At 40.5% G+C, this 14,504-nt stretch overlaps 2 protein-coding genes and 1 long non-coding RNA gene across 7 annotated transcripts in view; 2 read left to right on the forward strand and 1 right to left on the reverse strand.

Annotated features, from left to right (window-relative positions):
• itga11a (integrin, alpha 11a) overlaps positions 1-7,152 on the reverse strand; it is a 90,146-nt gene extending 82,994 nt beyond the window's left edge. For all 5 annotated transcript variants that reach the window (XM_030415622.1, XM_030415618.1, XM_030415621.1 and 2 more), the window contains exons 1-2: positions 7,005-7,152; positions 3,493-3,562 (exon numbers count right to left, since the gene is read on the reverse strand). Coding sequence is in view for 1 of the 5 variants with exons in the window: in XM_030415618.1 (XP_030271478.1) it covers positions 3,493-3,503 (11 nt within the window). In the remaining 4 variants the exon portion in view is untranslated. The remainder of the gene's footprint in view (positions 1-3,492; positions 3,563-7,004) is intronic.
• Positions 6,523-8,381, forward strand: LOC115580890 (uncharacterized). The gene is made up of 3 exons (XR_003983951.1): positions 6,523-6,576; positions 7,754-7,924; positions 8,251-8,381. It is a non-coding gene; the product is annotated as an uncharacterized LOC115580890 (long non-coding RNA).
• Positions 8,382-9,874: 1,493 nt separating this feature from the next.
• coro2ba (coronin, actin binding protein, 2Ba) overlaps positions 9,875-14,504 on the forward strand; it is a 51,793-nt gene continuing 47,163 nt past the window's right edge. Inside the window, exon 1 of the mRNA XM_030413762.1 lies at positions 9,875-10,361. Within this exon, the coding sequence (XP_030269622.1) occupies positions 10,347-10,361 (15 nt within the window). The 5' untranslated portion in view covers positions 9,875-10,346. The remainder of the gene's footprint in view (positions 10,362-14,504) is intronic.

The raw sequence follows: 14,504 nt of genomic DNA on the forward strand, positions 1-14,504 counted from the left end.
CACGAATGAGTATTTCGTGCGCACGTTATAGCTATATTGTGGCCACAATTTAATTTTTTTTTTGATCATGTCATGTCTGGGGCTCCGTAATATGCAGACTATGCGGGTGCAGGGGGCCCCTTCATGTTGCAAGTTGAACTATACTATATATGATATTAGTTTTGCTCACAGAATAAAGGTTGAGACCAAATCATCAGTTTGGCACAAAAGTTGTCCACTTTGTAATACCCTGTAAAATATACACAGAAATATTCCTTCAGTATCACACAGTGCTCATCAGTCATTTATTTTCGTTTTATAACTCTAACAAGTACAATGTATCCAAAACAGATTAAAAGTGACAACTTTGAAATTGGGTGCATGCTTTAAAAGGGACACTGTACTGTATATTGCAATGTTTAATATAACAACAGATTATGAATTTCTGTAATAGTGTAACATAACTCAATCATATAGCAGGAATATTTGCTTAGGATCTATTCTGCTTGGTAACCTGAGGAGGTTTTTGTTTTTGCAGGAGCAATTCTGAAATGTTTTGGAGCTGTGGACCAGGAAGCAGCACGGTCGCCTTCAGCACCATATATGTGTTAAATGTTTAAGAACCTTTCTTTTTACAATCTAAAATAAACGTTTTTGAGGAACATTGCATCAGTTGAATTTATTGACATATAGAGGATCCCCATTGTTTACCTTGTATTATCATTCTTCCATCAGTTCAACTTGCTCGGGGGGGGGGGGGGGGGGTCATCTTAAGATGTTGGATTTTAATTTGAGAGAGGTTTTCACAACTCCAGCCTGTTTTCCTCTTAAAATGTAATAGATTTTTGGATCTTTGTGGATCACTAAAAGGGTTAGAAATCTATCCACTGTAGTCTGACAAAATAGGGGCCCCCAAACAGCATCTTGCATAGGGCCCCCAAAAAGATGGAAACAGCCCTGTTTATAAATGATTTTTAATACAACTTATTCTATCAAGTCTCAAGTTATTCTCTCTTCAAGTGCAAACATTTTGACAGAGTGTGTGTGTTGAGGAGCAATCGTTGCAAGGTAGACCCTCAAAAGGAAGACAAGGGAGGATGAAATGAAACAGGACTGCAATCAGCAGGGTGAAGAAACAGGATGAGTAAGTGAGACAGGAGATAAATGCCAAAAATGGGAAGGTCTTGCAAAAGGCCGGGTGAAATTTGGAAGCGTATTTCTTCTCCTTGTGAACCGTTCCATCCATATTCAGTGATAAACTGATTGGCAGCAGAGGCTTGAGCGAGCGCAGTGACGAGATGCACGTCAGGTAGAATCGTTTCGGGTGGTTTACCGACCTCTGCTTCACGGTTTGCCAGGTTCCACAACATACATCCCACACAGAAACTGAAAAACTACCTTTCGATATGAAAATCTGGATATATAGCATCACAGACGGAGTGCCGTTCATTCCTATGACAGCTGCTCAGTGGTTCGTAAAGCCACTTTCTGGGTATAAAATTTTGGTTTGGGGCCCGTCGAGCAACAAAACTAAACTTCTGCTGACTGAGATGGCTAATTTCTGATTTAATGCCCAGCTAACTTGAATGGGAGTAAGATGAATAATTTTTTCTGATCCACTGTTTTACTGGTGCTTCTTTCACAGTCTAAGCTCATGGGAAAAAGTTTTTTGGGGCCATCACGTCATGCTGTAATTACATGGTTTGGTCACTATGACAGTTGGCTATAAAGCCTGCCACTGTTCCTGGGGGCTTGGAGAAAAGGAGAGACAAAAATCTGTAAGAGGTATGTATCTATTTGCCTCAGCATCTCTATGGCACAGCATATAGAATATAGAATAGCCACAGAATATAAAGAAACATGTCAGAAATGTGTCAAGTGTGGCGCCCTTTGACTTGGCCCCAAATGGAGACCAAATGAACATAAAAGGCACTTCATATTCATTGGTGGGGACCGAGCTGACCAGACGAATATTTAAATGCAAAGCTTCTGCCAAACTGACTCACTCAATCAGTTCAATGAAGGATCCCCTGATCATTAAAAGTGTTGAATGTGTTTTCCCCTTGCCTACTGACTTTTATGAGAACCAAATATACAGTGGTCTCTGGTGATTGTAAGGAGAAAATGAATGAGCTAGAGAAGGATAGCAGTTTTTTTTTTCTCTTTCTGCTAATGTCTTATAATAAAGAGGAAAAATGTGTGTCAGAGCTCAACGAAGCATATGGGGCAAAAGTTACGTCCTTCTCCTGTCAAATATGTACTTGATGAGAAGTTGTTTGCTGTGTTTCCAGTATTTTTTCTTTATTTTGGGTCTATTGGATTCCAAATGTCTGGCTAACTGCTACCACATGTCAAGCCTTTGTACTGCTGTCATTGACTTAATGTGAGTGTGTTGTTTTCCAGACTATGTGTGTGGTGAATGTGTACGAGACAGAGTAAAAGAGATGGATACACGGTGAAAAAAGAGAGTGAAATAAAGAAAGGAAGAATGCATACGTGTGTCTGGTGACTCAGTTTGGGGCTTTTTCCAAATGGGGGAAACAATAAACCCTAAATCACTGACACAGGACACCTCACTCCTTAATGGCATTATCCACTACCTTTATAAATCTAAATATCTCATCTTTACGGTTACTAAGGCCATTTTAAAAAGCAGGAAGGGAGGATGTGAAATATTTTTGAAATTAAATAATGTCAAGTTCAGAAGCATCTCCTTGACTCTGACATGAATCAGAGTCAAGGAGGAGTCTGAGAGGGATTGTGACTCCATAAATCTGCCCCGATGACCCGCAGGTGAAAAAATAGACCAAATGAGAGGTTCTGGGAAAGGAAAGAGGAGACTTGGATGACTTTAAAACTGATGGAAAATGACTGGAAGAAAAGGCAAGACTGGAGAAATACATTTGTGCGTTGAGTGTATAAACTGTGGAACTGTCTACTCATGGTCGAGCAATGCATCCTCCACACAAAGAGGCACTCACTCGTGAGGACCCCACAGTGTGCGCTTCTGGGAAATATACCAGGCTGATTGATTACAACTTCAATCACTTGCTCTTGCATTTCCTGTTTCTGATGACCTCTATCAGCTGCTTTTGTTGCCTCTTTCCATTGCTTCATGGTCCTGTTTGCCCCTTCCCTTCCCTCCTCTTCTTCTTCGTCTTCTTCTTCACTTCGCTTCAGATAGAGGAAGTGGTTTGTGTGCAGACTGTGGCTGGCTGGAACACTGTGCTGTGCACTGGGGAAGCCGAAATTTGAGCCCCTGTGCATTAAATGTTCCACTAGAGCAACAATTTCTGTGAGGGGAAATCATGCGGTGGGCCAGTGTTAAAGGATCCGGAGGGGGGGGGGGGGGGGGCTCAGTCAGGGTAGGAAGGAGAGAGTGAGACAGGGAGCTGGGGGTAGTAAGGGGGGAACTGCTTACGACACTCACTAAGAGTTTAGCCATTCTGGTGGTTGGGATGGTTTTGGTGCACGCCATATGCTGTAGATCTGGATTAAAGTCAGACCACATACCTTTGTTGCATCGTCTTCTTACTTCTCCTTCATTCTCATCTCTCTCCCTCCCTCTGCTGTCAGCTCGTCACTACAGCAGAAAAATGAGGAGAAATTAGTGAAGGAGCAAATTATATGAGCAGGTTCTGTGTTAGTTCAAGACACAGATGCACAGTGCCACCTGTGGAAAGGACTCATTCCAGGACACGTTTTGTTGTGTTTCATGTTAATCTGATGTACTGTTTTAACACACTGTAGCTGCTGAAGACTTGTGCTGAGGATTTGTTGCTATGCCAACTGCCGGTGAACAACAGATTTATAGATTTGTAGTCAGGGTTTTCTCCAGCCCACAGAGGCAGCTCTAACAACAGCTGAGGAGAATATTCACTGATTAAACAATCGGCTGCGGCCGATTATTATTTTCATCGATCGATTAATCTGCCGATCATTTTCACGATTAATATTCAGTCTCACAAATGACATAGAAAAAGAGCATTTCCTTGAACAGGCAAATGTTTTCTTTTGATCAACATATCAATTAATCAAGTGATGATTGCAGATCTACACCTTTTTGATAGATTAAGAACTGAAGCTACATATAGTGAAAAATTGCAAACTATTTTGATTAACGACGTTGAATAATTCTCAGATTCCAGTGTCTTAATTCTGAATATTTGGGTTGTGGACATAACCGGACATTTGAAGATGTCATCTTGGGAAACAATGATTGACAGTTTTCACCATTTTCTGACATTTCACTGATCAAACAACTGGAGTTCAAGAAAATAATCTACAGATTAATCAACTATTCAAAAGAATGTGTTAGTTGCAGCACCACACAAACAAAACATTAGTCACTAGATATGTTTCTGTGATGCTGGATCAACTGCTTCAACCTGATATGTGAGCTTCACCTCAAGCATGAAATTGTTTTTACATTGCAGATTTTAAGCTGCCTATGCAAGCAGCCTTTGGTCTGCAAGATTAGTCATCCGATGAACTGTTGGTACAATGTGGTTTCTGAATGGTGAGTCAGCTGCGGGGCCAAAGCTCAGGGATCCATACGGGAGGTTTCTGATTTTTCTAGTGGTTTGCACAGCCTTGCCAGTTTTCTATGAGAGGTAGTCAGCTAGAGACAGTGGCTGGTTTCATCTGATTCATCTGTTTTGTCTTTTCTAACAGTCATCTGTTGAGTGGACTGATTAAATAACGACTTAGCGAATAATACTGCCAGCCACCTCAGAGTGAATCATGAGGGATTCCATTGAGTACTGATGTGCATGAAGGGGATGAATAAAGGAATGAAGGGATTCCATGTACAAATATATTAGGAAATGTGAGGCCTGCAGGCAGAGATTCAGCTTACTAGAAATCTAACTACACATCTTATTGTTGCCAATTGTCATCTGTAGTGCTGCAACAGTTGGGTTATGAGCTGTGGAGAGCTCACAGGCTACTGTGTGTGTGCGCATTCTGAGGAGCTGGATATGAAGTGGCTTCCATATGCTGTAACAAAACACTTTACATGTGACATGTGGTAGTAAATGATGAAGTGGCATACATTCTTGTTGAACACATAAGAGACATTCATTTACCATGCAAGTACATTTCCTGGTTAAATAAATGTTAAATAAAAAAAGTAAATATTCATATTACTCAGCATGTTTGGCACTTATTAAAGTCCTTCCACCGTCAACAAGCCAAATAAACCATCCTGTAAACAGTCAGCAATGTTTTGACAGCCATTATATCACAGATAATTACAAGCTTTCAGCTGTTGAATTCAAACCATTGTTTGTCTGGGAAAGGTTGGCTAAACCAGCCTAAGAAGTAGCTAAGTGATGACTGTATAATCTTCATAAATCTGTAAGTATGGATTGGCAAAGTGACAATTTATTTGGCAGCCACTTCAGAAAAGGTCCTGGACTGTCTGGCAGCCTAACTTTTGGACATTAATCTTAACAAGCAACTGCATCTAATTCTTTCTGATTTACTAGGATAAGAATGTTTTTTTTATCTGTAATCTAATATATAAAATCCTGTTGTATGATGTATTGATAAAAAGCAAGTAAGATATAGATAGCTTGTTAGCTAGCTAGCTTAACAAGCAAAATGCCAGTTAAAGATAGTACAGGGGGGAAAACATTTTGGCCACACCTGTCAGGTGGATGGCTTATCTTATTGGATTTTAACAAATGTGTGCTCAAAATCTGAAAGAAGTAGTTAATTTGTGTACATAAAAACGAAAAGAATGATAAAATTGTTTACTTCAACTTGTGAGAGAAATGGGAGCAAAAACAAAGTGTTGCATTTATATTTTATGTATATTTAGTGCAGTATTTACAGTTTGTTTCGGGTACCCTCAAATGGCCCCAAAATCTTGCAGGTTTGAAGCTTGTGTTCAAACCTCACTGACTCTGTTTTCTGTATTGGACTTTCACAGCCAACTTCACTCCTCCTCATACACTGCAATATGAAATAATATGTTGACACATCCCATTACCAACATACCAGCACCAGCATGGTCACCAGTATCCCATCACCAACATACCAGCACCAGCATGGGATGCTGGTGACCAGCATACCAGCACCAAAACACAACTTATGCTGGTATATGCTGTTTTTTCAGCAGGGTGTAGCGCTAACACAACATTGTAGAGCTGCTCCTGTATATTATCAACTCAAAAAAACTGATGAACCCTTTTCAAATAACTGCAGTTATCAATATGAGCAGATTTATTCTGATTTTCTTCTTTTTTGGTAACTAACTCTTCTGTGCAGGGTTGGCAGCCATGTTGGTGTTGGTGAGGCTGTAGTACTCTGAGCAGTTGAACACAAAACTAGATGGTGTTTAATTTATTTTCGACAAATTGAGACTTTCTTGATTTGACGAATAATCTTTTAAAATGTCAAACATATTATGTGTAGTTCATGGCACAATTCAAGCAGGATCAAAACATGATTTGTCACTCTTCCTTCACTACCACAAAGTTTTTTCCCGAATATGTCCAAACAGGAACGGACGCCATATTTGTTTGACCACCCCAAGTCCAGTGTTCTGACATTACGTTAGGTAATGTACCGTTAGCTAGCTCATTGTGAAAGGTAGGAACTATCTATAAGAATGGACAACTAGCCCTACTTCTTTATAGATATATAATTAAAAATAGCTCACTCTGTCAGGTAGAAAACAGCCATCAGAATAGACAGTTCTATAAATACAGTTAGCTAAAAGTGACATTAGCTTAGCCATTTCGTCCTTTGTCAGGTAGCTAGCTTGGTCACAGTTGACCTCGGCAGTAAGTTAGCCAAAAAAACGAACATTAACGCCAACTGTAATGATAGTATTTATTAGTGGCGAACATACTATCTATGACCAAGCTACAGTTTAAGTTACTTTACTTTCAGGGTTAAGCTCTATATGAACACAATGGAACACTGCCACATCACTGTCTCGCCAACAGCAGGGATTTAAATACAGATACATAATTGTTGTTATATTTAAATGACTGGCAAAGTGTCAAAGACCTTACCTGGTATCTGCCAAGCTATTAATGAGGTGATGTCCCACTGCTTCACAGGCGCCCATCACACCTTTAGCAGGTGCACCCACAGACACATGCACGTCGGCACCGCATCGGGCCGCTGGATCGTACGTCGAACGAAGTCGCCGCCATATTGGATGTGGCAGGTCTGACATATAAACGAATACAAGTAGACTGAAAACTGATCTGAACAAAATTCATTAACGTTTTAACTGAATTTGATTAATGGTTTTTACATTCAGTAATTTATATCCATTTAAATACTTAATGAAAATCATTGAGACAAAAAATTAACAAAATCTGCTAATTATAAAGTTAATTAGTTGTAAAATGTACAGGACCATAACTCTCCTTGCTTTACATTGTTTTGCGAAAAAGTCTTCTGAGAAAGGAGGGATATTAAAATCCATTGGCAATATTTGAGCCAAACGACTAATTACATGATTTCCCCACAAGATGGCAGCACACTGTTAAATATGGTGGAGTCCTCCAGGTCACCCAGCTGTCAGAGAGTCAGAATAGTAAACAACAGGGAAATGAAATTCCTAATGCGAAACAGACTCACTATAATTTACTGGAACAGAGAGGAATTGTGGATTTAAAGCCTACAGCCAAGCCAGACGGTGGCCTCTCGTGTTTATCATTCCTTATTTTAAATTGAAGCTTGTTGACATCCATGCGTATGAAAGAAAAAAAGAAAAGTTCTTTCTTCTCCCTCCTCCATTTTCTTTTAATAGGAGCATGCAGAGGTCTGGTGGAACATGTGAGACATTGTCTGGTCGGGAGGTTCCTGTATTTGCCACCTCCACCCAGTGGATAAAGTCTCTTTCCAACACCTTTTCATGATGTGAACTGGACGATTACGTACTTCCAACATCCTGGAAAACTGAACTTCAATGGCACGACATGTAAATGTCACACTAGGTCATGCTCCTGCAGGTCATAGAACAAACCTGCTTGTGTTCTATTCATTCAAATGATCTGTAATTCTAAACTTCATGAGGAATTATCGAAAATGCTTTTAACAAGACTGTCAATACATTTATTTTAACAGCCTTTATGTGTATCTAACAATGCAGAACAAACTGTCATATGAGCAACAACACATGCCTATCGTGCACAACTAAGTGCTATCATTGCCTAACTTTGGCAACAGACCACATATCTCCTCATACAGATTTTGAAGACCCTCTCCCTCTACTCCTAACACAGGAAATACTATTGTTCTCCACAGGAAATGCTGAGAGTGGGGCTCTTAGATGAGACTCTCAAAGACTGAGATTGAGGAGCAGAGTGATCATTCAGTAACAACATGGGAAGACCCAAAACCATCATGACCTGCCTGCGATGGACTGTTTCTCTCAGGTGACTCAGTCCGGGCTCCTTTTGTCTTTGTCCTCCTGACCTTCACTCCAGCATGTGCAGACACTTACAGTACACACTTGCATACATGAACGTACTTTAGGAGGAACAGAACAAAGCCAGTATTGTGGGCTGCAGCCACTAGAGAAGAGTCTCACACAGCTACGGGAAGTTAAGCCATGGTAACTGAGTTGGAATCTTGGCTTGTCTCTAGCATCCCTCTCTTTACACAATTAGTATGACAAAGATGTGTTGCTCTGTGAGTGTGGGCGCCTTTGTGCTACTATACTCTCATGCTCACCAGGAAAACGTGAACAACTCCAACCTGAACATGTCACAGCATTTCTGATTTCTTTGACATATGTATTTGGATTTTAGACTTGGAAGAGCTAGGATGTAGATTACAGAGTTTAGCATTAGAACCAGCGTTCAAGTGTCATTAAGGTTGTTTTATGATCATGATTATCATTTCAGTAAATCTTGTTTCACTCAGACAAAACTTGCGAAAAACAAGAGCTATAATAGTGGATGATGTTAGTTTTCAGAAAGATCCAAGAACATTTCAATTTAACATTAGAGGGTCAAGAGTAAGAACATAGGTGCTCAATTTTAATTTGCACTAGCATCAGTGTATCAGTACGTTGAAGTGATGACGTTTGTAAAATTTTGACCCTTTTTTAGCCTAAAGAAAGCTTTATTTAGCTAAAAGTGTTTGCACAGACTCCTTCTGAGCTGCACAAGCTCAACCGTTCTTGAGGGTATGAATAATGTCTTTTGAATTTAATTTGGGCTTGGAGTTATCCAGACCAGCTGTATGGAATCATTTAATGTTTTTTCCATCAGTTTCTTTTACGTTTTAAAACAAGTGTCCATTTCAGTTGTTTTGGAGATGCTACGATGCTGTGATGCTCCAGAAATGGTGACTGGACTCTGAAACTTCACTTGACTTTTCATCTGTTAATAACTGATGTTTGTTCGTTTTGATTGCATCTCAATTGATTTAAGCTACAGAATTCCTAAAAATAAGTGCAATATGAAATGATCAGAATTTAATTCCACACATTGAGCTATGAATTTTTGTTCAGCCCTGGTTTAGTGTGAAATTAAAGGATACGTGCAGAGGCTGACGGTGAGACATGTAGAGATAAACAAACAAGTCAAATTCACATAAGTACAGCAATACAACTTTGACATCTGTGATCTTGTGTCTGTCCATGTGCATGTTCCTCGATTTCCTATATCGTCTCTACAAAGAGAAATAACTCTATTCAGTGTGGTGTTGAGTTAACTCAGTGCAGAAATCAAAACATGTCCTTGTCTCTTCCCATCAATGTGTGTGTCACTCACACAGGAGGACACACGCACGCACATTTACACACACCAGATGACGTGCAGCCAGCTCCATGCCTGAGTAGCAGACTGCGACACAACGTCCAACTCCCTCCCTCCCTCCCTCCCTCCCTCCCATCCTCCCTCCCTTTCTCTCTCTGTTTCTGCAGTCCTCTCCTCTCCTGTCCCAGGCAGCACTGCTCCCGCCTCCTCCTGAAGCTGTGCCTGACTGGTCATCAATAAGCTGTATTAGCCCATCACTAATCATATTGCGAGCGACAGAGAGTGAGAGAGTAGGGCAGCCAGACTTTGAGAGCATCATCACATTGTGTGTGTGTGTGTGTATGCGTGTGAGCAGTTAGGGACGGAGGTGGGAGGGGTGTATCCTAGCGAGGAGCTTTTCCCTGTTGTAGTAACCAACCGCATGCCGGCTGCCAGCCATTACTTCACTGCAGCAGCAATCAGCCCCTCCGTACTTAGTGAGCCAGACACACTAACCTGTCTGTCCCTCCTCCTCTCTCCCTCTCTCTGCATATTCAGCAGAGCTGCCCTCCTCTCCTCCTCATCACTCTGCCACTCCTGCGGCGCTGCTCTCTGCTTGAAGGGGACACTGGCCTGCTCCTCACCCACTGATTCTGCATGACTGTCACAAAGGTAAGAACGCTGTGGACGGGAACAACTTTAACCATGTCACCCTGCAATTTGGGCTTCGGGGTTAGAACGGACTGTGATGGTTATTTGAGGTGTAATTCTCATCATGTGTGTGTGCGTTTGTCTGTGGAGGAGTGAAGATGAGTTTTTGACTGGTGCTAGAGTTGCCGGGTTGTGCAAGGTTATCAGGATGCTGCTGCTGCCTGAGGATGTGTGTTAATGTGGATGACTGTTCTCCCATTAGAAATACAGGCTGACTATGATAGAAGACCAACATTAGATTCTCCAATATACAGCGTATTGCAGGCGACAATTCATTCTGGGTGTGAGGAAGTTATTCTTTTTTATCCGTGTAGGAGTTGAGTCTCCTTCCAAACTTTATTGGAAGGAGACTCAGAGGGGATATGCAGTATTTGGCCTGGTATTTCAAGACTAGAATGTGTCTTATAGGTACTGTTAATTTGTACAGTACTCTCTTTCAAATCCAGTTATCATATGGATTGTTGAGAGATGTGGTGTTGGTGATAATATTTGGCAGATTTGTTTGTCTAAGGTATTTAATTCATTCATTCTAACAATAAAAATATGAGAACTGGTAAATATTTCCATACTGATTCTGTGTTTTGTTTGCTAGCAGGTTCTGGGAGTACAGCGTATCTCCTAAAGTCCCGCTGTGGCTACGACAGATAGTGATTTATATACTAGTTAAAAGAAAGATTCCCATCATAGAATGCACATTCTGGCTTACAGAGGCTTTCTAAGAGCTTCCAGTCATAACTTCAGTATTTTGGATTTCGGCAAGTGTCAGTGTGCGTCAGTCATACTGTGGCTTCTCCTCGTTCTATCGTGGCTTGTATCGTACCTCATTTGTACGTAACTTTGGGCAAAAGATAAATAAATGTAAATGAAACTGAAAATACTGTCACATAATGGTGACTCAGCCATCATTTCAGGATGAAAGCAAGTTCCTACAAGGCAGATTTTTAGGGTTAAGACCAACCCAATGTCCATATAAAATGTTGACAATGTATGCCTTGGCATACCACAGATATGTTGAAACATATAGTCTTTATGTGCCAGCTTTATGATTCTTTGGGTTCAGTTTTCAATTTTATGTTGTGCTAACACCATGCTTATGGTCAGGTTAGGTTTAGGTACAAAACACACATTGTAAGGTTCAGAAAAGATTATGTTTTGGCTTAAAATACTTTAAAATGTCCAGAAGATTCATGCTTATAAATGTTGAAATGCCACCCTGAACAGTGGTCCCTGCTGTAATGACATGAAAGTCACCTAATATACATGTAATGTTAATGTGATGTGACAAAGAAATATCATTATGGTACATATGACACATACAGATTGAAGGATCATGGTGACACAAACATACAGTGCTTACATTTTATTGTGGCTGGTTGGAACCTGATTTGGGGTTGAATTTAGGGTTCAGCTTGTCAGTTTGTTCAGTACGGTTTAGAATATTTAAAATCTTTGTGGAATAAACATAAGTAGAGGGAGCATCAACATTTGTGTGAGTGTGTGTATGCATTATCAGTTTCAAGATGATCTTAGAGTAGGTGTGTCAGACTGTTTACATGCGCCCATGTGTGTTTGATGGTTGCAGACTGTGCTTAACGCAGCAGCAGCCAGTTGAATCCTCTTAATCAATTAACAGAGGAAGGGAGAGAGAGAGAGCGAGAGACACTAACAAAAAGCGAGAGAGGGGAAGAGAGAGAAACAGGAGGACTCAAACAGAGAGGAAATTAGCGCACCTACTCCCATGAAGAGAATTAACCTGGACCAAAATAGATGACCCACTGTAGTCACAGGACAATGGCCTATTTACTCACACTGGTGGTTACACACCTGTGAGCTCCACACAGAAGTTGTGTTGATACAGAATGGCGTCGTTTCCTGCCTGCAGTCTCTGAGCACACACATTTACAGACGATTGCGCTCAAAGTACAATTTTTCCTCCTGTGTGTGAGAGTGGTGTGTGGGAGGTGTGTGCGCCGCTGCGTGGGTCGACGCTCTCCACTATGAGAACTGAAAGAGGAAAAGGTCAGGTGCCAATGTGTTGGCTCTCAACCAGTACCTAAATCTGACTGTAGACAAGGCCAAGAGCATGGAAGAGAATTTTAATGAGAATTTTTGTTGTCTTTGCTTGCATTTTGATTCCTGCCTGCCATTATGAAAATGAAGTGAGGAGGACGGAGTGAAGAAAAAAAAGAAAAGACTAAAACATGCTTTGACATCTCTGTAAAAAGAAAAGGTATGAAAGCACATTACCGGGTGGTATCTAAAAGATGACGGTTGTGTGGGAGAGGCAGAGAGAGACAGAGAGGGAGAGGGAGTCTAGGGAGCTGTTTTCATGGCTGTGCCTGCCAACAGCAGAGAAGTCACCTTGGGAGGGAAACAGGACGAGAGCCTCTCTGCTGACGGGGCTAAACAGCCCTCTTCCCCTCAGCACACACAGACAGACTGACAGTGTTCTAGAGAGACAGTCCCCAGTACTTAGTATCAGTCCAAGATTTGTACAGTCTGGTTTGACCTCCAACATTACAATGTGCAGTGATCTGCAATGAGGACAAAGACATGTGCACATGTGGCATGAGCATCCAGTGACATGTCATGTTTATTGACTCGGCTTATTAACACCAGTACAGAGCAACTAAAGGAGGAGATTTACACTATGGATTATCTACTTATACTCATTAGCACATCTGCATACCTGATAAATCAGAAGCTCAATTCAAAAGCTCAATGGAAGAGGTGTAAGATGGGATTCTAAATTAAGTGTCTGCTCTAATTTAATGAGTCATAAGCTAATGTGTTGCTGTCTAATGTTGTTTAACATCAACAACACATGAAGTAAGACAAAAGGAGAAATAGATTGTCGATGACTCATCAAGTCATGTATGTTTTTTGACAAAATGATAATGGTCAGACCGGCAACATGTGCTCGAATCAGACCAATCAAACAGCAAAAGAGAAAAGCGCTGAATCTCGAAATTACCATACTAAAAAACTCAGGTAATTGGTGGTTGTCATAGTAACACAACACACTCAGCTCAGGAGTTCTCAGTCAGCAGAATAAATATCAAGAAATCCTCACAAACACTTTGTGGTTTGTTAGTTTGTCCTTGAAGGAATTAAAGAAACGCATTGAACAGTTTTACATATTTAATTGTTTATTTATTTGTAAGTCTGCAGAAGCTGATGGAGCAATTGAGAATAGACGTGTATTATTTAAATTATTAGATTAACAATATAACCTAATATAAAATATTAAACTGTAAAGGTATCTGTGGATACTTTATATGCAGGTTATATTGGGGATTGGGTGACAAACATTGGTGCTCTGGTCTAAGAAAATTTGGGAACCACCAATCTTATTTATTGTGAGGGTGTGTGTGTGTGTGTGTGTGTGTGTGTGTGTGTGTGTGTGTGTGTCAGAAACGGATATAAATGTCAAATACTGTATATGTGATTTGTGTCTCACTACGATTGACAACACAACAAACAGAGAGAGACAGACGACTGTTTCCTCTGACAGAAGTAGGTCACTGGATGTTTTAAATCCACGGCCTTTGCTTTCAAACGTGACCTTACTGGACTGCGTCTTCTGTGCGAGGAGACTTAAGCTCTTTAGCTTTTTAACACCAACACTTTAGTCTACTGGCAATCATTGCTTCGGGCCTGGAGGTTTACCCAATATATTGCTTCCAAATATCATTAACCCTCAAATTGAACATTATAATATGATTTTTTTAATACCTGAGGCGGATGCATTCTCTAAATTGCTGGATGATGTGATTATACAGTTTGTTCATGAGCAGAATCGTCCCTCTGTGTATAACTTTGGCCCATAAGTTCTGGCTCAGTTCTTCATCCAGGACTTTTGACACTGCTGAGGAGTTGAGTTGAGTGGCGTTTACATGAATCAAATACTGCAAAGAACAAACTACTTTTTTTAAATGTTTTTAAAATCTCTGACTGATGTTTTCGCATCTTTTAAAAAATGGCTCATTTTTTACAAGCGGGAGCTGCTCCATGAATTGGTATTTAATTTTGAAGCAAATATTTCAAACATTCAATGGTTCCAGCTTCCTAAATGTGAGGATTTGCTGCTTGTCTTTGTCATTT

This window comes from Sparus aurata, chromosome 4 (assembly GCF_900880675.1).
Source record: "Sparus aurata chromosome 4, fSpaAur1.1, whole genome shotgun sequence".
Lineage (NCBI taxonomy): Eukaryota > Metazoa > Chordata > Actinopteri > Spariformes > Sparidae > Sparus > Sparus aurata.